Source organism: Xyrauchen texanus, chromosome 16 (genome assembly GCF_025860055.1).
Source record: "Xyrauchen texanus isolate HMW12.3.18 chromosome 16, RBS_HiC_50CHRs, whole genome shotgun sequence".
Classification (NCBI taxonomy): domain Eukaryota; kingdom Metazoa; phylum Chordata; class Actinopteri; order Cypriniformes; family Catostomidae; genus Xyrauchen; species Xyrauchen texanus.
The window spans coordinates 42,615,925-42,638,761 of NC_068291.1; the positions used below are offsets into that span (position 1 = coordinate 42,615,925).

The 22,837-nt window shown below is 38.7% G+C and overlaps 1 protein-coding gene across 1 annotated transcript in view; it reads right to left on the reverse strand.

The window, feature by feature from the left end:
- LOC127657392 (kelch-like protein 29) overlaps positions 1-22,837 on the reverse strand; it is a 172,303-nt gene that overhangs the window by 14,829 nt on the left and 134,637 nt on the right. The window contains exon 12 of the mRNA XM_052146155.1: positions 8,294-8,487. Coding sequence (XP_052002115.1) covers positions 8,294-8,487 — 194 coding nt within the window. The remainder of the gene's footprint in view (positions 1-8,293; positions 8,488-22,837) is intronic.

Below are 22,837 nucleotides of genomic sequence, written 5' to 3' on the forward strand. Positions count from 1 at the left end.
GAACGTAACTTTAATGTAAACAGCATTAACTAAATATAATATAAAACATAATATAATATAAATAACATAACATTAACATAAAAGAACACAACACAACATAAACAAAATAGCATGACACAAAACATAATAAACATTGAACATAACTGTGACGAGGAGGAGGGGAGGGCCAGGCCGTGACTAAGCACACCCGGCCCCCAATCAGGCTAATCAGCCGAGGAGAGGGATAAGTGCAGCGGGATGCGGCAGTTTGGGAGAGAGAGAGCTACATGCAGCTGCCATGTGTGCGTTCATGTTTTGTGTCTTTTTGTTTAAGTTCCTATTAAAATATTACTTTGATTGTTCAGCCGGTTCCCACCTCCTCCTTTCTCCGGTTTCGGTGCCAATGCAACAGGGTTGAAATGGGAAAGGTCCGGGTGTGCTTAGTCACGGCACATTATTATAGATTTATAGTTCATATAATTGAACATAAGCCAATCATTAGCCTACAGTTCACAGCAATCCATTTTACATTTACATTTACATTTATGCATTTGGCAGACGCTTTTATCCAAAGCGACTTACAGTGGAATTATTACAGGGACAATCCCCCCGGAACAACCTGGAGTTAAGTGCCTTGCTCAAGGACACAATGGTGGCAGCCGTGGGGTTAGAACCTGTGACCTTCTGATTAACAGCCCTGTGCTTTAGCCACTACGCCACCACCACTCCCCCATTTTGCTATTGATTTAGTCAATCAGTCTGAGATATATTATGAGGGCTTGTCTAAGGACGCATCAATGTACACCTGCATCAGATGGACCCTTTTGGACCATCTTGGTTGTGTCGCATCATAAACGTACCATTTTAGCTCCATCAACTTGTGTTTGAATGCAAGTACATGTTCTCATCTTGTGCTGTCTGTGGTGAGTGCGGTTTGTTCTCTTTATAAGCTGTGTGTTGCTTATACAGCTGAAGTTTCACTTACTGCCCCCTAGAGAAAACAGGTGGTACTTCAAACTTGAATTGCTTGCAGTGAATGGAAGAAATATTTCTTATTATAGTCCAGGGACGTGATTCATTGCGTACATTTTTTTAACATGTTATTTTTTATATAATTAATCGCAATGAATTATCGCATTAAGTCGACAGTGGTTCTCAGCAGGAAACTGATGGAGTGCGTACTCCAGGGAGGGAAGGAGGTATTGCCCCAAGTGAAGGAGTTCAAGCACCTCGGGGTCTTGTTCACGAGTGTGGGGACAATGGAGCGGGAGGTTAGCCGGAGAAACGGGGCAGCGGGGGCGGTATTGCACTCGCTCTATCGCACCATTGTCACGAAAAGAGAGCTGAGCCGGAAGGCAAAGCTCTCGATCTACCGGTCAATTTTTGTTCCTACCCTCACCTGTGGTCATGAAGGCTGGGTCATGACCGAAAGAACTAGGTCGCGAGTACAAGCGGCCGAAATGGGCTTCCTCAGAAGGGTGGCGGGCTTCTCCCTTAGAGATAGGGTGAGGAACTCAGTCATCCGTGAGGAGCTCGGAGTAGAGCCGCTGCTCCTTTGCGTCGAAAGGAGTCAGTTGAGGTGGTTTGGGCATCTGGTAAGGATGCCCCCTGGCCGCCTCCATAGGGAGGTGTTTCAGGCACGTCCAGCTGGGAGGAGGCCTCGGGAAGACCCAGGACTAGGTGGAGAGATTACATCTCCACACTGGCCTGGGAATGCCTCGGGGTCCCCCAGTCAGAGCTGGTTAATGTGGCTCGGGATAGGGAAGTTTGGGGCCCCCTGCTGGAGCAGCTGCCCCCGCGACCCGACTTCGGATAAGCGGTAGAAGATGGATGGATGGATCGACAGTTCTACATGAAACACAACATAATATAAAATCATATAACATTTTATATCATATAATAATAACAACACATAACAAAAACATAACTTTAACATAAAACATAATATAAACAATAGATAACATCAACATAGCATATAACATAAAAATAACTTTAACATAAACCATAACAACAGCATAACATTTAACATAAACATAGCATAACATAACTTCATATACAGTAAATAATATAGCATATAATATATAACATAACATAAATAAAACATAATGTAACATCATAACATTACATAACATAACACAGCATTAACATGAAACATAACAGAACATAAAACATAACATTAACATCACATAAAATAATATAACATCAATTTCACGGCTTTTAAGGGCCTTCCAAAAAAGTTGGTTGCTCACAAACATTTACTATAATATAATAAAATATTTGCAATATGTAACTTGCAAAACATGTTTAGTCAGAATACACTGCTACTATTAAATGGCTCTCAAAGGAAAAATATATATATATTTTTTTTGCTCCCAGAATATTGTGGTTTTGTCATTTAGCAGTAGGGCTAACTGCACAGGCCAAACCCTGACATCTAATTTCAAACCTTTTAAAAGGAGCCTCATCTGATACGTCAGACAGAGATATTCTATTTACATTCTATTGGTCACGCAAACATTAAAATGTTGATATTAAGAATCAGCCACTTTGAAACCGAAGACGTCGCTCAATATTACATTGGGGTGAATGGCTAACATCTTCATTAGCGGCCAAACACAGTGCATTATACAACCGTGGTTTGACATCTCGTTACCCATGCCATTTAACATCTCCAAGACTGCAAACCATCTCAAAGCCGCCTAAGCTAGGTTTGACCAGCAGCCTGACCAGCTGTTCAGTGTTCAAATCCTCTCTCAAACCATCAAAATTGACCATCTTGGTCAGTCTGGGAGACCAACTAACAGCTTAGGCAAAAATATGCTTCTTTTTCTTGTTCATCAGAAATCACAACAGATAACGTTACATGAGATAAATAGGTAATCTACTCTAAAGAACTTCTCATGAACCTCTCAAATATCATGAACTACAGACTAGACACACCATCTCCTGAAAGATAAACACATTACATCTAAACAGAATTTCTTGCCATGCTTTATATGATTCAGACATCACAAAACCACTTTCACATCTTAAAATGGACCTAGATGCTTCATCTAGATGAATTATGTAACAGTATAACAAGTGATTCAGAGGTGCAAAAATATGAGCATTCCGTAAGTGTGAATGATTCACCGGCACATTCTTTTCTCAGAGTCAACTGTCAGGAGAAAAGATAGTGGTTGGGGAAACTGTTAAACACATCTCGAGACATCTATAAATTGCTGTCGGTCAGCAAGTGTCTTTACGTTTGGTTGCTGGTAGGCATACTTATTTGGTTAATCATTCTAGCTCATTTGAAAAATAAACCACATATTCCAAATGTACCCTAACCAAATGTACCCTAACCAAATTTAAGGGCCATACACAGTTCATAGAATTGAACGCAAGTGTCTTGAGAGATGTTTTTAAAAATGGACATTCTTTTACACCTGAAACGGCATTGTAAAGCGGTCAATGGAAAGGAGGAGGCGAGAACCGGCTTTACAATATAAATAATAGTTTAATATAAAACTTAAGACAGTAGACACAAACACACATGACGGACATGTCCGTAAACGATCTCTCTCTCCCGCACGATCCTCCGCAGTCGACCTTTATCCCTCTCGGAGGCTTGATTAGCCTGATAAGGGACTGGGTGTGTATGATCACAACCCAGCCCCGCCCTCCACCCTGCCACATTCCTCCCTCGTTCTTTCAGGCAGGGGAGCCCCCGGCATGACATACACCCCCCCCCCCCCCTTCCCTGGGGAGGGGCGTGCCTTTTTGCCCCGTCTACCGGCAGGTCATCCCAGTCTACCTGGACGAGGGAGGGGACAAGGGGAGGGAAACAGAAATAATTAAATAGGGGGTGTACTTCCAATAACAGTGTAGTACCCCCCAAAAAAACACTGTAAAATTTAAACGAGAGGGAAAAGGCCAACACAGAGTGGCAGTGAGAGAGAGAGAGAGATTAAAAAAAAAAAAACATAATCGCCAGTTCTCCAATACACCGTAGCTTGTTCCTCGGCCACTCCTCCACCCTCTAACGGACGACAGCCGCACCTCTCCGGGCAGATCGGAGGCAGACCTCCAGCCCCTGGCGGACGGAATGCCCCGCCACGTTCTTGGGGAACAGAAGGGGTCTCCCCCGCCCCTGGCAGCGGTTCTCCCGCTCCAGGCGGTCGGCAGCAAGCCCCTCCCCGCTCGCGGTCAGCGGTCTCAGACCCCGCCGCGTTTCAGCGGCCAGTAGGTGACTCCTCCGCCCCTGGCAGCGGCCCTGACCACTCCAGGCGGTCGGTTTGGAGCCCCTTCTCCCCTCGCGGTCGGCAGCTGTCGTCAGCTTCCGTATGATCACATGATTTGCATATAAAAAACAAATTAAAAAAAGCACAGACGGACTAGTGCTGCAACAACTAATTGATCAAATCGATTATAATCGATAATGAAAATTCTGTAAACAACAACACATTTCATTATTGATTATCCTGCGCTTCACTTACATTGTACTGATATTCCTTATAGTTAGAAAATAATAGTCATCTAATAGTCTATATAATGTTATGAATTCAATGTTATGCACATATTTCTATTTCACAAAACAGTTTGTCTTTATTGCAAGCAAATCACCATTAAACTTTTTACAAATCTTCACTAAGCGACCACGGACACATCCGTGTCAATGAAACCGATCACAACAGAGAAAAAGAGCGCAGTCGTTTTGATTAAATATATGTTTTGTGCAACAAATTACGTTTAAATGTATCTGTTATTTATAGAAATCCTACATATAATGCAAGAAATTATTTTTAATAAGAACATTAGTGAGATTATTTTCTAGAGTCCCTTTTTTATAAAATAAAAGACATTGAGATACAGAAACATGCTGCAATATTAAGAGAAGTATATTGTACCATGTATATTATTGTGCTATTTCCTCCATATTGTAACATTCATATTTTCAAACTTTTTTTTACAATAATACAATAATAAATGATACAAATAAAAAATACTGTATTTTTAAAATAAAATACAGGCAATACAATTTGGCATTTTATCCTATTAAATTACTGAATAAAATAAAATAAAAATGATATTAAATTAAATTTAAATATGTTTATTTAATATTATATTATCAATTAATCAGCATATTATATATATATATATATATATATATATATATATATATATATATATATATATATATATATATATGTCTATATTAGGTTGTCAATCAATACATTTTTTAATCAAATTAATTGCATCATAAGCCGATTAATTAATCACAATTAATCGCATATTTTTTGGTCGTTGCTGAGAATGGCCCCATATAAAGATAATTCATATAAATAATGTAAATATGTATAAATATAATATCTATAATATCTTTAATAGATATATAATACAGATTGAAATTCAGTTTGAAATAACGTGCATTATATCAGATGATAAAGCACTGATTAGGCAACACAAAAAGTGGCTTAAGAAGTTAATATATTGTTTATTTTATCCTCATGTCATTGGCCAATTGCAATCTGTTTTGCATTGAGTTTGTTAATATGTCCAGTTCTTACAGTATGCGTTCTGCGTTCCATCTGCACTATTTTTTATTATTGTCTATTTACTAGTGCATACCTCAGATGCGTCTCACTGGTATTCAGCATCATAAACACCACATTTTAAGGACGTTGTGTGAAGTTAATAAGTAGTGGACACCTTAAAAATCACAAGTTTCGCCCACCAGTTGTGCTGTTGCATCCTCAGAGTGAACGAATCTCATTCTGTGGCTATATAAAGCGGCCACAAGTGATGAGCGACAGGTCATTTTGATGGTCACTTTGTTTCTATTTTAGTGATGTAGCCTCACACACAATCAAATCTTATTGGTCTAAGAATGTAACTTTACATAACTGTATCATCAATGTTCTGATTGGCTGTGATTGTGTCGCGTCGAGCGGTATTTTAGCTTTCAGTGTTTACAGAATCTTGTTAGCAACCTGGTTATGATGCTGTATTACAGTACCATGTAGAAACTTTCCGTACGCTCTTCCTTTTTGTGAACAATATTTTATCTCTAGGCAGCAGGCAGGTAGAAATCCCAAAATAAATGCATTCTACTCTATAAAAATGACAGATAAAGCTGGTTTCAGGACAGTTGTACTATAGCTGTGTCCTTTTTTAAATCCGCGCTTATTATTTCTTCACTAATGGGGAAGCCTTGCTTTCCAGCTCTAATCAAACACCTCAGCTGCACCTGGTGTGCGTCCCTCAGGGCGGCATTTGCCATCGAGTTACGAGTTTAAAAAAGTTCTTTCCCCCTTGAGCATTTCTCCACCTACATGCTCAATAAATATCTGGAGTGTGTCAAAATGCCAAAGACTAATGAAGTCTAATACTAGTGCAATTCTCAAAAATTATTTTCTCTTAGTTTCACCACTGTTTAACAAAAACTTTATACATCAAATTCAGACGTATCTGACATTGGCCCTGTGCTTGTTTGTGCATGGTGCTCGTAAAGGTTTTTTGGTTTTGTTTAATGAGTGCTATCTAACTTCTCTGACATCTCACTTACCCTTAACTTTGGAGATGGGTTCGCATCTTCTCCATTTTTAACCATAGAATTGGGGATAATTACTGTAAGGATACATTTTCCTACATTTTTACATCATTTATCAGTAACACTTTAGTTCAAACCTGCATATATAATGCATTATAGATGTGTTCATAACCCATTAAAAAGGTATTCAAAATGCCTTATAATAATTGTGATGCAATATATATTTTCATGAATATGTTTAACCACAATTACATACACTGATGAGCCAAAATATTATGACTACCTGCCTAATATGGTTGGTCCTCCGCATTATGCCAAAACAGTTCAGACCCGCCGATGCACGGACTCTACAAGATCCCTAAAGGGTGGTATCTGGTACTAAGACGTTAGCAGCAGATCCTTCAAGTCCTGTAAGTTGTGAGGTGGAGCTGCCGTGGATCGGACTTGTTGGTCCAGCACATCTCATATATATTCCATAGGGTTGAGTTCTGGTCAACACCTTGAACTCTTTATCATGTTCCTCAAACCATTACCAAACTATGTGTGCAGTGCGGCAGGAGCATTATCCTGCTGAAAGAGACCACTGCCAACAGGGAATATCATTGCCATGAAGGGGTGTACCTGGCCTTTAATGACGTTTAGGTAGGTGGCTCGGACCGGACCCAGGTGCCTTCACTTACCCAGGTAAATGGTGCACATGTCCACGTGATGTAAAAGAAAACGTGACTCATCGGACCAGGTAACTTTCCTCCACTGCTCCAAGGTCCAATTTCGATGCTCGTGTGCCCATTTTAGGCAATTTTGACCATGGGCACACTGACCATTCTGCAGCTACGCAGCCCCATACACAGCAGGGTGTGATGCACTGTGTGTTGTGACACATACCCATCATTACAATTTTCTGTGACTTGCCACAGAAGACCTTCTGTTGGTTCAGACCAGATAGGATAGCCTTCGTTGTCCTCGTGCATCGATGAGCCTTGGGTGCCGAGCAACCTGTCGTCGGTTTGTGGTTTGTCCCACCTCGGACCACTTACGGTACTCACCACTGCTGATCGGGAGCATCCCACGAGCCTTGCCATTTCAGAAATGCTCTGACCCAGTCATCTGGGCATAACAATTTGGCCCTTGTCAAAGTCACTCAGGTCTTTACTCCTGCCCATTTCTCCTGCATCAACACGTTGATAACGATAACTGATTGTTCGCTACCATCTACCATCTGATGGGTTTTATATTGCGATAATGACCGGCTGACTGTACATTATCTTCGCTTATTCCATGGCTACCTACAAAATAAATAAGTATACATGAAATATTGATTTGAGTTTTGTTCATGAGAAGAAAGTGACCGCAGTCTCCAGAAACAGCTGAATTCAACCTCCGGTTTGCGTTGGAGTTCTTTTGGTGTTTATTTGGTAAAAATGACTGTCAGACTGCTCATCATCCTGCTTATTACATGAATACTTGCTAAATAAATTAATAATTGGATATGAAATACTGATTTGAGGATGTGCAGTCATTATGCTGAAAAAATCTGACCGCTGGGTGAGGCAATTAACCAATCAGAATTGAGTGTTCTAGACACTCTAGAACACTAGAGAACACTAATATGAATGAATTATTATCATAATTCATTCATATTCCAAAATATTAGTAGCCCCAACACTACAACTGTACACCAGACAAACATTATTAAGTCTAAGAGTTGGCACAAAGTAAGACAGCAGCTTAGCAGAAGTGTTTGCAGTCAGACAGTTGAATAATTATTTCAAGTGCTCTTACCGATCATGGGTGACTCAATAAAGCTCCAGGAATTGGTTTGAGGCACATAAGACTGTAGAACTCCAGCAGAGCGACCGGCTTCATTCACTCCTCCAAACACATAGATTTTCCCTCCACAGACTGTCGCTGCTGCTGAATGGACAGGTTTTGGTAAAGAGGCTAACATCTCCCATTGGTTGGTGATGGTGTCATACCTGGAAGGGAAATTGAAACAATATTTACCCTATAAAATTAACAAAGAACAGCAAAAAATCTTAAAATGGATACATTTTTCAAAAGTAGACAATTTCTAAATCTTTAGTGCTTTAATATTAAATTTGACTTTAGTGAAAATAAATAAAACATCAAGAAAATTATAGTATATTGTAAAGGTTCGGATAATGTCTACATTTAAACAGTTGTAATAAATACTGTTGATTATAGTGAAAATATGCAAGGGGGAATCTGTCAGCGTCAGTGCACAGCCATTTTCAGATCTCTCCAGAGATATTCAATCGGGTTCAAGTCTGGGCTCTGTCTGGGCCACTCAAGGACATTCACAGAGTTGTCCCGTAGCCACTCTTTTGTTATCTTGGCTGTGTGCTTAGGGTCGTTGTCCTGTTGGAAGATTAACCTTCGCCCCAGTCTGAGGTCCAAAACGCTCTGGAGCAGGTTTTCATCAAGGATGTCTATGTACATTGCTGCATTCATCTTTCCCTCGATCCTGACTAGTCTCCCAGTGAGCCGCTGAAAAACATCCCCACAGCATGATGCTGCCACCACCGTGCTTCACTGTAGGGATGGTATTGGCCAGGTGATGAGCAGTGCCTGGTTTCCTCCAGACATGACGCTTGCCATTCAGGACAAAGAGTTCAATCTTTTGTTTCTCATGGTCTGAGAGTCCTTCAGGTGCCTTTTGGTAAACTCCAGGCAGGCTGTCATGTGCCTTTTACTGAGGAGTGGTTTCCGTTTGGCCGCTCTACCATACATGCCTGATTGGTGGAGTGCTGCAGAGATGGATGTTCTGCTGGAAGGTTCTCCTCTCTCCAAAGAGAAACGCTGGAGCTCTGTCAGAGTGACCATCAGGTTCTTGGTCACCTCAGTTTGGCAGGGCAGCCAGCTCTAGGAAGAGTCCTGGTGGTTCCAAACTTCTTCCATTTACGGATGATGGAGGCCACTGTGCTCATTGGGACCTTCAATGCTGCAGAATGTTTTCTGTACCCTTCCCCAGATCTGTGCATCAATACAATCCTGTCTCAGAGGTCTACAGACAATTCCTTGGACTTCATGGTTTGGTTTGTGCTCTGACTTGCACTGTTAACTGTGGGACATTATATAGACAGGTGTGTGCCTTTCCAAATCATGTCCAATCAACTGAACCACAGGTGGACTCCAATCAAGTTGTAGAAACATCTCAAGGATGATCAGTGGAAACAGGATGCACCTGAGCTCAATTTTGAGTGTCATGGCAATATATATATATTGTGTGCAGGTGATGTAATGTATTGAAGAAGAAGTAGGATATGTTAAAGAATATAAATGAAATATGGATATAAGTAAGAACATATGGATTGACTATTGCACATGGTTGTATTGACAAAAGGGAAGTATTTGGGGGTCGTTTTAACTGTTCATGAGATGGAAGGCCTGAGGGAAAAAACTGTTCCTGTGCCTGGCTGTTCTGGTGCTCAGAGCTCTGTAGCGCCGGCCATAGGGCAACAGTTCAATTAGGAAGTGTGCTGGGTGAATGGGGTCAAGAGTTATTTTACTAGCCCTTTCCATCACTCTGGATTTGTACAGCTCTAGCAGGGTGGGTAGGGGCGCGCCAATAATCCTCTCAGCACTCCGAACTGTCCATTGAAGTCTTCTGATATCTGACTTGGTAGCTGAACCAAACCAGACAATTATTGAAGTTCAGAGGACAGACTAAATGACTGCTGAGTAGAACTGTGTCAGCACAGGATGTGGCAGCTTGAACTTCCTCAGTTAGTGAAGGAAGTACAACCTCTGCTGGGCCTTTTTCACAATGGAGTCAATGTGGGTCTCCCACTTCAGATTTTGTGAGATGTAGAGCCCAGGAACCTGAATGACTCCACTTCTGCCACAGTGCTCAGTGTTCAGAATGGTGAGCGGGGGTCAGTGCTGGGGTGTTCCTCCTAAAGTGCACTGTTATCTCCACTGTTTTAAGCGTGTTCAGCTCCAGGTTGTTTTGACTGCACCAGTGAGCCGGCCGTTCAACCTCCCTTCTGTATGCAGACTCATCATCATCCTGGATGTGGCTAATGACAGTAGTGTCATCTGCAATCTTCAGGAGATTGACAGAGGGTCCTTGGCGGTGCAGTCATTTGTGTACAGGGAGAAGATTAGTGGGTAGAGCACACATATCTGGGGGCACCAGTGCTATCTGTCAGTCAGGAACAGAGAGCTGGGATAATTTATTCCATAGGGTAGTGGGATTGATGGTGTTAAAAGCCAAACTGAAGTCAACAAATACTATCCTTGCATAAGTCCCTGTTCTGTCTATAGGTTGAAGTATGTAATGCAGTCCCGTATTGACTGCATCATCCACAGACCTGTTTGCTTGATAGGCAAACTGCAGGGGATCCAAAAAGTTTCAATGATGTCCTTCAGGTGGGCCAACACCAGTCTCTCAAATGACTTAATGACCATGACAGTAGTGTCATCTGTAAACTTCAGGAACTTGATGGAGGGGTCCTTGGCGGTGCAGTCATTTGTGTACAGGAAAAAGAGTACTGGAAGGGCACGCATTCCTGGGGTGATCGAACAGATGCTGGAAGTGAATTTCCACAGTCTCACTTGCTGCTGCCTGTCTGTCCGATATATGGTGATCCACTGCAGATAGAGGTGGGAACAGAGAGCTGGGTTTACTTAGTCTGGAGAATAGCTAAAATGATGGAGTTGAAAGCCGAACTGAAGTCCACAGAAAGGATCCTTGCATATGTCCCTGGTCTGTCCAGATGTTGCAGGATATGATGCAATACCATGTTAACTGCATTATCCACAGACCTGTTTGCTCTATAAGCAAATTGAAGGAGATCCAGAGAGGGTCCAGTGATGTTCTTCAGGTGGGCTAATACCAGTCTCTCAAATGACTTCATGACCACAGATGTCAGAGTGACGGGTCTGTAGTCATTAAGTCCTTTGATCATGGGATTCATTGGGATGGGATGATTGTGGAGCATTTGAAGCAGCAGAGAATTTCACACTGCTCCAGTGATCTTTTGAAGATCTGTGTTAAGATGGGGACCAGCTGGATAGAACAGTATTTTAGAAAAGTGGGAGAAAACCCCCCTGGGACATGTGCTTTTCATGTTGTCTTCTGTTTCTGGAAGACCCGGCACACATCTTCTTCAGAGATCTCAAGTGCAAGTTTAAGTGCAGATCTATATATATATATGTATGTGTGTGTGTGTGTGTGTGAAGATTTTAGGATTTATGCAAAATATATCTTAAAAATAGGCTTTCAGGGTTTATCTTGATTATAATACAACTTAAAAAAAATACTATCATCCATTTCTAAAATTTTATTTCATATATTCAAATTTATAAATCTCTAAAATATTATTTATTTTGGTTTTGGAGTGAAATATGATCCGGAGATTTCTTTGTGACATCCATAAAAAATATACAAAATTTAAATGGAGAGAAGCACATTTCACCATTATTAATTGTATTAAAATGGCAAAGAAAAAATTAATTCAAAAATCAGTAATTCACAAAAATGCTTGGCTGATTTCTGATACTTCATGTAATCTTATTAAATTTCACACTGGATTAACATTCATCTAATCCCACAGTACACACTCACAGGATAGGGACAAGTATTTGGATCATGCAAAATGCTAGAAGAGCAGGTGTTCATTGCGGGACTGATGAACACAGATTCCAACCTCAGATGCTGCCTCAGTCCTGCAGAAGGAACTGAGGGGAATATGTGGAGAATGCCTTTTAGAAGGTGAAAATTGAGCTGGGAATGAAACCTGGTTGTACTCACTGACTGAGACCATAATTACCTTAACTGAGGAGCAGAAAATGTGTTCAGTCTACAGGCAAACCTGCCTTATCTGCTACACATTTAACACATCCAAAGCTGTGGAAGCTTGGCCAAGTTTATCACTTTCTGAAATCCTATAGGAGAATCTCATGATCCAGTTGTACTCACAGCAAGTGAAAGAACAATTCCAAGTTATTTTCAACGTAATATCTATGGACAGCAGTTGTTGCATGTCCTCCATTATTATCATAGACAATGATTTCAATTTGTCCTGCAGAGTATATAAATAAATTAACATTGTGTGTACAGTCATTAAATTATAATGCAAGTCTATGGGGCAAGTGTTCATGAGGATTTAAAAGCTTTTCAACATGTCTGTGAGGACATAACTGCGGTCCTTGAGTATCGGTACTATCGGAAACTATATGCCGACCTCCCGTGTGATCATGTTGTTGCATCTTCATGAGACCAGGAATGGAGAGGTGAGGGTCCAGTGTGAGTTGCATTGCCGGACCAGCACGACAGGGCTGCTCGAGTGAAGGCAGCGCCGCACGCTCCTCGGACCAATAACATTTTTATGCTTATTTGAAATATGATATTTTATCATAATCTTGACCAACAGTTTTGGATATTTCACCTTTTCCCTATTCAAGTAGATTGTTTAAAGTTACAAAAGCAATATCTTCTTATAAACAGCCATAACATAAATGTGTGACATACAATACATTACAAGTCAAACTTATATAATGGAAGTAATTTATAAATAAGTCTCCAAATAAGATGCCAAACATTCAAGTTTGTTTGCATGTGTGATCAACATTACATATTTAAAGTTTCTGATAGATTTTAACCATGTAGCTTTACAAGTATGTGTCATAATATCTGAAAATGTACATTGAATGTGTGTTATTTTGTATTTTGTGCATGTGTAATGTAAAGAACGTCCAGCAGGACTTATAACCACTTATAAATATCTTATGGATGTTTATAAGAAGACATAGCTAAGTATTATAGTGTAATATAATTGTGGTTACAACTATTTTGGAGAAGTTGTAACAGTTTATTTGGTGTGTTATGAGACATTACTAATGCACTATAAATATGGACTTTATAGAAAGTATTACCGAAATACTTGAAGTGCCTATTATGTATATATTTGACTGTTTTAGTCTTGTCCCAGACCCAGACTTTCAATATTAAACTATACAAATCCATAATAAATATTCCAATTATTAAACTTTTAAAACTATGATCATCTAAACAAACAGTAAAAAAAAAAAAAAAAAGAATTCAATATGTATTGTGTGAAAATTAGCTCTTAAATTTTTTACTGTTTGAAGAAAACAAAGAAAATTCAAGGGATATATCACTTGTGAGCAGAATATTTTTATTAGGTTCTAATCAAGCTTTAACTGAAGTAAATAAATTGTTATTGTGTGTATTTAAGATACATAAAATGTTAGCTATGAAATTAGCCATAGCAAGGCAACAGAGTCATCCAAAAACGTTTAAACTGTTACTTCCATCAGTTTCATTTCCACCATAGAATTCAATTAAATTTACACTGTGGTGGGAATTTTCCTGACTTTAAGAAAAAAATGACAAAAACTACCTAAAACGTCTGTGATGCATGTGCATACACCGTTGGAAACTGATAGTAGACAAATGAAAAAAAAAAGTTTTAAATGTGTATTATTTGAACAGGGGATTATTTTCTAACTGTTGGATCATGGAGGCTGTAATTCCCATGTATAGAGTTTGCTTTGTGCAAACCAAAAACGTAGCAATCTGTGTTTGCTTGCAACCCATGCAAAAAAAAACTTTGTTTGCATGAACAACGTCAAAACAAACGACTCATTTTTATGCGCAAACTACGAATATGCGCAAATTAAAGAATGAAATTAAAGGGATACAGAATAGAGTTTTATTGAAACACCTTCTCTATTCATTTTATAAACTGCATAACAGGTTGTTTTAACAACAGCATGTCATAGATGCATAGATAGATTCAATTGAAATAATCAGTATATTCCTTTAAGCACACAAATGAATAATAAAATATAGGTCTTTCCTGTCTCCAAATCAAGTAATGAAACACAACTCTTCTTGCAAACACTGGATCCCCCCCGTACAGTAAACAGAGCTGAAACTGAAATGAAAACAGATGGTTCGCGAGCGGATATCTCGACAGAAGCGAGCGGTTCATTGTCAGCTCAGCAGACCATTAATTAGACAGAGCGAGTGTGTTATCAGGCCACTTCTGTGTCGTTTTTTAATGAGACTTTCATAGTGTCATGCAGGAGGAAACCAATTATATAAAGCAGAGAGTTTGGTTTCTCTGAGTTTCACTGCTCCATGGGAGTTCTGTCATGAATAAAGACATCTACAACACAAATTAAAAATGATTAGGACTCTTGTTTCTTGCATGAAGGAATCTGATGCGAATTACAACATTCAACAATGAACCAGCTGTATTTATGAGACTTGTCTGGCATATGCGGCCTATATGTGCTTTAATGAAAATTGTTCTTTAATTAAGGGGATTTTTTTTTTCTCTTTTTCTTATCGTATGAAATCGAGGAAGCTGGAGGCAAAATTATTTTTTAATCTCCCTAATCCATAAAAACTACTTATAGAACATCATTTGATTTTTTGGATAAATATCTGCTTCCACAAATACTAAACACAATTATATTATTTCAAGTGAACAGCATCTATAAATTAAACTAGCAGCTCTCTGCAGTATTTGTAGTAACTTTCGTCTATAAATGTGCTCCTTATTCTCTATACAGTGCACTATATCAAGCGTAAAATTCAAAGTAACCAATTTCATAGTTGTATAAAGTTACATTGTCTTACCATTACAAGCCCTCATCTTTAAAAGTCATGAGAAAAACATAATACAAAAGTCAATATTTGATTTCAAGGATAATGTTTTGTACGATTAACAATGCTGGTTTACCACTTGATGTCTAATGTAAAATCTGTTCATTATGTCCTGAAACAAATCCAGTTGAGAATCACTGCTCTACAGTAGCTGTATCTATCATTTAAACTGCTTAAATAGTGGGTCACAGTGCTCTAAAACTCACTGTGAATGTTTTGGCGTGACAGGAGCATCTCATGAGAGGTGCACATTCCTAAAATGACATGCAACATCACGCAAGCGGTTAAATAAGTCGACACATGTCTGCCAGCCGAGGCAGCTGGGGGGCACGGAGGGGTCAGGAGAACTTTGGAAGTGTCGCACTGCACATAATATGCGCACAAAATATCTGGCAAGCTTGCAACTATGCAGAAAGGCAGTGAGCAAGTCCACCTGTCATCTAATCAACGTTCTTTGTACTTGCAGTTGGTCGAACTCGTGATACTCGTGATGGTGTGATCTTGGTCGGAGGTTACTCGGCCCTGATCTTTGGAATATCACTATAGCCTTAAAAGCCTCTTAGGTGTTTCTTTCAAATGTGTGTATATATATATATATATATATATGTATATATATATATATATATATATATATATATATATATATATATATTCAGATAATTAAAATGCATTACATTCCTGTGGCTGAAGAGTTCATCATTGATAAGACAAATAGTAGTTTTAGAATACAATGTATTGTTTACTACCATATTATTGATCATAAGTCAATCATTGACACACAGTTCACAGCAATCCATTACACAAGTGAATTTATCAATCAGTTGGAGATTTATTATGAGGGCTTGTTTAAGGATTCGTCAATTTACATCTGCGTCAGACTTGTGTAGCGTCTCGGGTGTGTTGAGTCATAAACATACATTTTTAGGTCACTGTGTCATGTTAAATATAGTTTAATACTCAATCTTTAAACACATCTTGAGATCCCTTAGTTCGCATTTGCGCTCCTTCGAGTGTTTGAATGCAAGAATGTAACGCATGTTTGTGTTGTTCTGCTACTGAAGTGTTGTTAATGTTTTCTTCACTGTATAAACTGGGTGTTGCTCATACAGCTGAAGTTTCACTTACTGCCCTCTGGAGTAAACAGGTGGTATTACAAGCTTGCATTTCTCAGGAATCTTCCCTATTATGGTCAGTGGGCATGCGATTAATTGCGTAAATTTTTTTAACGTGTTATTTTTTGTAAAATGAATCACACTAAATTAACGCGTTAAATTGACAGCCCTAATATATATATATTAGGGCTGTCTATTCAGTGCGATTAATTGTATTAAAAATAACGCTTTAAAAAACACCTGTTTACACAGTGAAGAAACACTTCAGCAGAACAACACAAACATGTGTTACGTTCTTGCATTCAAAACACTTGAAGGAGCGCAATTGCGAACTAAGAGATCTCAAGATGTCTTCTAAGTATTAAACTATATTTAACTTCACACAGTGACCTAAACATGTATGTTTATGACGCAACACACCCGAGACACTACACAAGCATGTCTGACGCAGGAGTCCTTAAACAAGCCCTCATAATAAATCTCTGATTGATAAATTCACTTGTGTAATGGATTGCTGTGAACTGTGTGTCAATGATTGACTTATGATCAATAATATGGTAGTAAACAATACATTGTATTCTAAAGCCGCTTTTAGTCTTATCAATGATGAACTGTTCTGCTACAGGAATGTAATGCATTTAAATTATCTGAATATATATATATATATTATATTTAAAGAAAACTATGTATCATTATTTAATCATAATATATAGAAATATTGTTATATGGGGGGGCTTTCACAGCAAATATTTGTATATGCAATTAAATAAGATTAATCATAATCGTAATTACATGGGACACCATGTAATTAATTCGATTACAAATTTTAATTGATTGACAGCCCTAATATATATATATATATATATATATATACACACTGCTGGCCAAAATATTGGAATAATGTACAGACTTTGTTCTTATGGAAATAAATTGTTATTTTATTCACCCAAGTGAATAACCACTGTCTCCTTATGATGATTCGCTTATGTTTTCCTTTTTTGTAAGTCGCTTTGGATAAAAGCGTCTGCCAAATGAATAAATGTAAATGTAATGGGTAGTGTAGTTCTTCTCCAAGAATTCGTCTATTAAAAAGGATTTGGTTGACAGGTTTAAACAGATATTTGGCTAACATTAACAAATAGGTCTAGCCCCTGTGGGCTTTTTGAGAAACTATTATGAAGCCAAAAAAGTTTATTTCTTTCTGATGTATAAAAGTATAGCAGGGAAATGTTCATGTTACTGTTGAGAGTTGACATAAAGATAAATGTTGTAGTTAGATGCAAATTAAATGTTATGATTCACTTCCTCTTGTCACATTGCAACTTTAGCAGCAGCGGTTTATCTCAGACTGGTTTAAACAACATCAGTGATTCGTAATAATAACCTCCTCTAATTACTCTCCTTTTCCATTGTCACAGGGCGGCTGTGAATCAGGAGGTAGAGTGGGTCGGCTGCCAAACGCAGGGTTGGCGGTTTGATTCCTGGCCCACATGACTCCACATGCTGAAGTGTCCTTGGGCAAGACACTGAACCCCAACTTGCTCCCAATGGCAGGCTAGTGCCTAGCGTGGCAGCTCTGCCGTCATTGGTGTATGAGTGTGTGTGTGAATGGGTGTATGGGACACAGTGTAAAGCGCTTTGGTAACCTCTAAGGTTAAAAAAAAAGGATAATATAAGTGCAGACCATTTACCATGATGACACTTTTTATGGCTTTTGGAAGATGTTAACCAACAACCAAATTATTGTTTTGGCACTTTTTAGAAAAATCATTCAGGTCTGGCTGAATTCTGGTATGGAATGGACACTTTTTACAATCTAATAATTTTTCCTTGTTTAATATCCTGTTTAACTCGGAAATATGTCACAATACAGAAAGTGAAATGGTTGTGAATGGGGATTCAAGTTGACTTTCTTGCATTTTATTACTGGGTAAATTATGGATTATTTTACTCCAAAATCAAATGAAACAAATAAAAAAAATTATAATTACAATATAGAAAACTACGCTTATTTTTTGGGCCATGAATACGTTTACGATGACAATTACATTATTTTCATGACGGTTACGCACATTTTACTCCACCATTCTCATTACCACGACGTGAAAAATGATATATTATTTAAACTGTGAAGTATTTACACATCATAGTAGTGCTCCTTTGGTGCTGCCATTTTTTTTTTACTGTAATTATAATTAAAAATATTTAGGATTGAAAACTGAAAACAAAGGGAATAGTAAAAAATAATTTTTCTAACATCTTGAAAGGTTTCGTGAGAATCACTCATGTATAAGGAAACCCTTAATCTCCAAAGGGGGCGCTATATCACCATAAAGTTCAAGTTTAAAACTTTAAAGTCTCGGTATACATTAGTCAATTATGTACAAAGAGGTAATGGGGTAGAAATATTTATATGAAAATAAAAGTCCTTCACGTAGCACCCAAATGGACAAGTCATATATCAAATGAAAGCGCTCATTCTCAGAAATGCGACTGTACAGTTTATTTTGATTTACTAATACAGCAGTTCGAAAGATTTCCAAAAGAATCACAAAGTGAAATATGATTTCTGTAAGTCATCAAATACAAATGTTTCTTTTATGCTCCGATATCTGCTGCTGTAAGCCACAAGAGGCCAAAAACGTTATATCTGCTTTTACCTTTGTGAGTTTTTTTACTTGTCCGTGAGCTTGCTTGGCTGAATAATCTAATGTTATATTTTAGGTGCCAACAAAATATGCCATCCAGAAGGAAAAGAATGCAAAACAAATGCAAAACAAATCATCAGAAAAATCGACTTTGAGCTTCTAGTCAACACATTCTCACCCCGACTCGTCACATATGAACGCTTGGGGAAGTTCGTCACATATTGACGAGTTAGGTATACCTTTCGCGTCATTTTTCGACGCGCAGGGTACTCCCATAGACTTCTATGTATCTCTGAACCGGAGTGTGGTCGTTGTAATTTCACGTCTTTATCTGGCCCTCCAACTGTTTTTTTATGCTTTATCTGGCCCTCCAACTGTTTTTTTCTGTTTTAAAACCCTCACAATGTGATATCATAGTGCCCTCTCAGCAAAGGTTTAGCGCGTTCATAGGGAACCGCATTCACCATAACCGCATTCATCGGTGAGTTTAACAACATAGGAGTGTATCCGACTACCCTGCGCGTCAAAAATGACGCGAAAGGTATACCCAACTCGTCAATATGTGACGAAGTTCCCGAAGCGTCCGTATGTGACGAGTCGGGGTGAGAACGTGTTGTTCTAGTCCACTCAGAGGCTGATATATTCAATGAAACAACCAGGGTGGTGCTTGAACTGAAAATTAGACTGAATGTCTATGGAAAATTCCTTTTATCTAGTGCTTACTGCCATCTAGTGGAATAAAATGAGAATTTTCAAAGTGAGGTCGCGTGAACAGAACCAGAATTGCATGTTTACAAAGATAAGACAAAAAAAATCTGTTTATCATAAAATTATAAACACGTAAAATGTTATTTATGAATAACTGTGAGTCTTTTTTATGTTGGGGGGTTCTTTGAAAAATTAGACAATTTTTTTTAAATTATTCTACGATATGTGTGGAAAGGTGAACTTTTAAATTTTAGTGTGAGAAATTGCAGACATCAGCCCAAAAATGTTAAGGGGGTTTAAATTTATAAAGGCACAGAAGCACAATTTAGATTTGTGGGGATTTTCTCCCCTTTTCTCAGAATTGGAATGCCCAATTTCCAAGTCATCGTAGTGGCGTAGTCGCCTCAATCCGGGTGGCCGAGGATGAATCTCAGTCGCCTCCGCGTCTGAGACCGTCAATCCGCGCATGTTATCATGTGGCTTGTTGAGCGCGTTACCGTGGAGACCTAGCGGTGTGGAGGCTTCACGCTATTCCCCGCGGCATCCACGCACAACCCACCACGCACCCCACCGAAAGCGAGAACCACATTATAGCGACCACGAGGAGGTTAACCCAACGTGACTCTACCCTCCCTAGCAACCGGGCCAATTGGTTGCTTAGGAGACCTGGCTAGAGTCACTCAGCACGCCCTGGATTCGAACTCGCGACTCCATGTGTGTTAGTCAGCGTCATTACTCGCTGATCTACCCAGGCCCCCCAACAAAAATAATTTTAAGCATTTATGCATAAGTGTTTAGATCACAAGAAGCATAAATTCAAAAGTCGAGTGTGTCCAAACTTTAGACTGGAAGTGTCCATTGACACTTGTAGCTCTTTAAAACCAAACCATCACTATCTACCGTAATCTATCCGATGACCTGTTGGGTGTCAAGTGCACATGACCTGTGATCCATTTGGCTGGAACCATTACAAGAGCAGCTATCTATCCATCCATCAGTATGACAGGATTACAGAGTCATGCCGCGCCAAAACACACACACACACACACATCGCCAGTCACAGATGTTTCTATATATAATTCATCCAGCTCTGATGGCACACGACACCGGTGCGGACTGCTTCCTGTCTCAAGGCTACAGTATATCTCTTCTCGTGGATTAGCATCTTTTCCTCAGTAAAGGCTACAAGGAATCGTTGCTCAATGTGCTCCCTTCTTCATCCATTTTGTTGGTCTTTAAAATACACGGCCAATAGTGCTGTCTAATCAGTTACCTTCATCTGACGGGTAGACAACTGATCTATATGGTGCAGCTGTGAATTTGAATGCCGTCCAAAACACACAAGACTCATTGATCATCTTCTTGGATGTATTTGTTCGATTGTTTGATTGATTTTTATCCTGTAAGGATAATACACCAGGCTGTAGGGGAACAAGACTGTGCTACTTTAAGTGTTTAATCTTGCTCATACTTTAGGTTAGGGATTCAAAAAGTCCATTAACTTAAGTCTTGGGGTGAAACTCATGAAACCTGTTAATAAAATGTTGGGGCCATATTTAGCTGCTAAAACAGAAATAAGGAATTCAAATTTGGCAAAAAGTAAAAGTTAATTAAGCTTATTTAAGGGCCACAAAGATTTTTCACATTGCAAAATTATTTTCATGTCAACTAAGGCTTGTAAATGGCTGTTTTGTTCATGGCACTTACAGTGCAAGCTTAATACACATGGACCTTAATAAGTCATTTAATATTTAACTTTTTTGGTTTTTGCTGTTCTGCTGATTTAAAGACGAATCATTGTATTACAGTAAAGTAAACATAAAGATAATTACCATTGAGAATAATGGAAATAAAATAAAAAAAAGGCAAAACATCTAGACGCATAAAAGGCAAAATACAGTAATCTCAATGGGAATCTGCAGGAACTTTCAGGAATTTTGCCTCATAGACTTCCAGTGGCAAATAACATTTCCCTACACTAATTTTGTAAAGTTTGGTGTCCAAAAAGAATGATATTTTGACATGTACCATTACAAGGTTATAACATGATTAAAAATGTTTTTTAATTTCTTTACTAATTGACACATCTAAAAGGAAGTTAGGATATTTGATTCCATGACCTGGACAGATGTCCTGTGTTTATCCCATTTGTGTGATGATACCATTCATATTTTAACCTTATTTCTCCTAATATAGTCTGCTTTTGCCTGCATAGATTTACTACACAACATCTAGTCCAGTAATACACATACAGTATGTTGTTGAGCTTCTACATCCAGGAAGTATTTTTCAGTTATCCTACAGCTGGTCATTTGTATCAGGCTTTTCATGAAAGTGCTTGTGGCTCCCTGTATGCCAAAATAACAATCCCTCCATCACTGGTCGAGTGTCCATGGCAGTCACTCCAGTTTGGAACCGACAGTCATCAAAGACTGAGAATTACCAGAAATAAATACAGTGCTTCAGCATTGGAGGACTGTTTTTATCATGCTTGGCTGAGCTGCAGCAGTTTATTAACATATGAGAGAAGCGGACGACATGCAGATCAAGAGACGGCGAGAGATGCCCATTAAACGCCAGCTGCGGCCTCGCTAACACGCTACACGCTTCAAAGAGAAAATGAACCATAACGATAAAGTCACAGAAGTAGACAATACAGCACAACAGTCAGACTCGGATGGTAAAAATCGTATTAATTATCTCTGTAAACAAACAGATTTTTACAATGAGTTCAGAGGTTTTTAAGTGATGCTAGCACATGTTTCTGTAGAAGCAATAAGTGAGTGTTATTTCAACTCTAACCAAATCTAAAATGTTGAAATACATTCACAAATTCATCAAATTTAGCATCTTTACTAGTTGTAACTTAATTAGTCACCCCTAGTATACTATAATATTAAGATAACGGTAACATGATGTTAAATATGCATTTACATGTATGCATTTGGCAGACGCTTTTATCCAAAGTGACTTACAGTGCACTTATTACAGGGACAATCCCCCCGGAGCAACCTGGAGTTAAGTGTCTTACTCAAAGACACAATGGTGGTGACTGTGGGGCTCGAACCAACAATCTTCTGATTACCAGTTATGTGCTTTAGTCCACTACGCCACCACCACTCCATTTAAATTAATAAGTGGCATTAATGTTAACACTTTATGATTAATTTAATTAAACTAATATATACATAATACG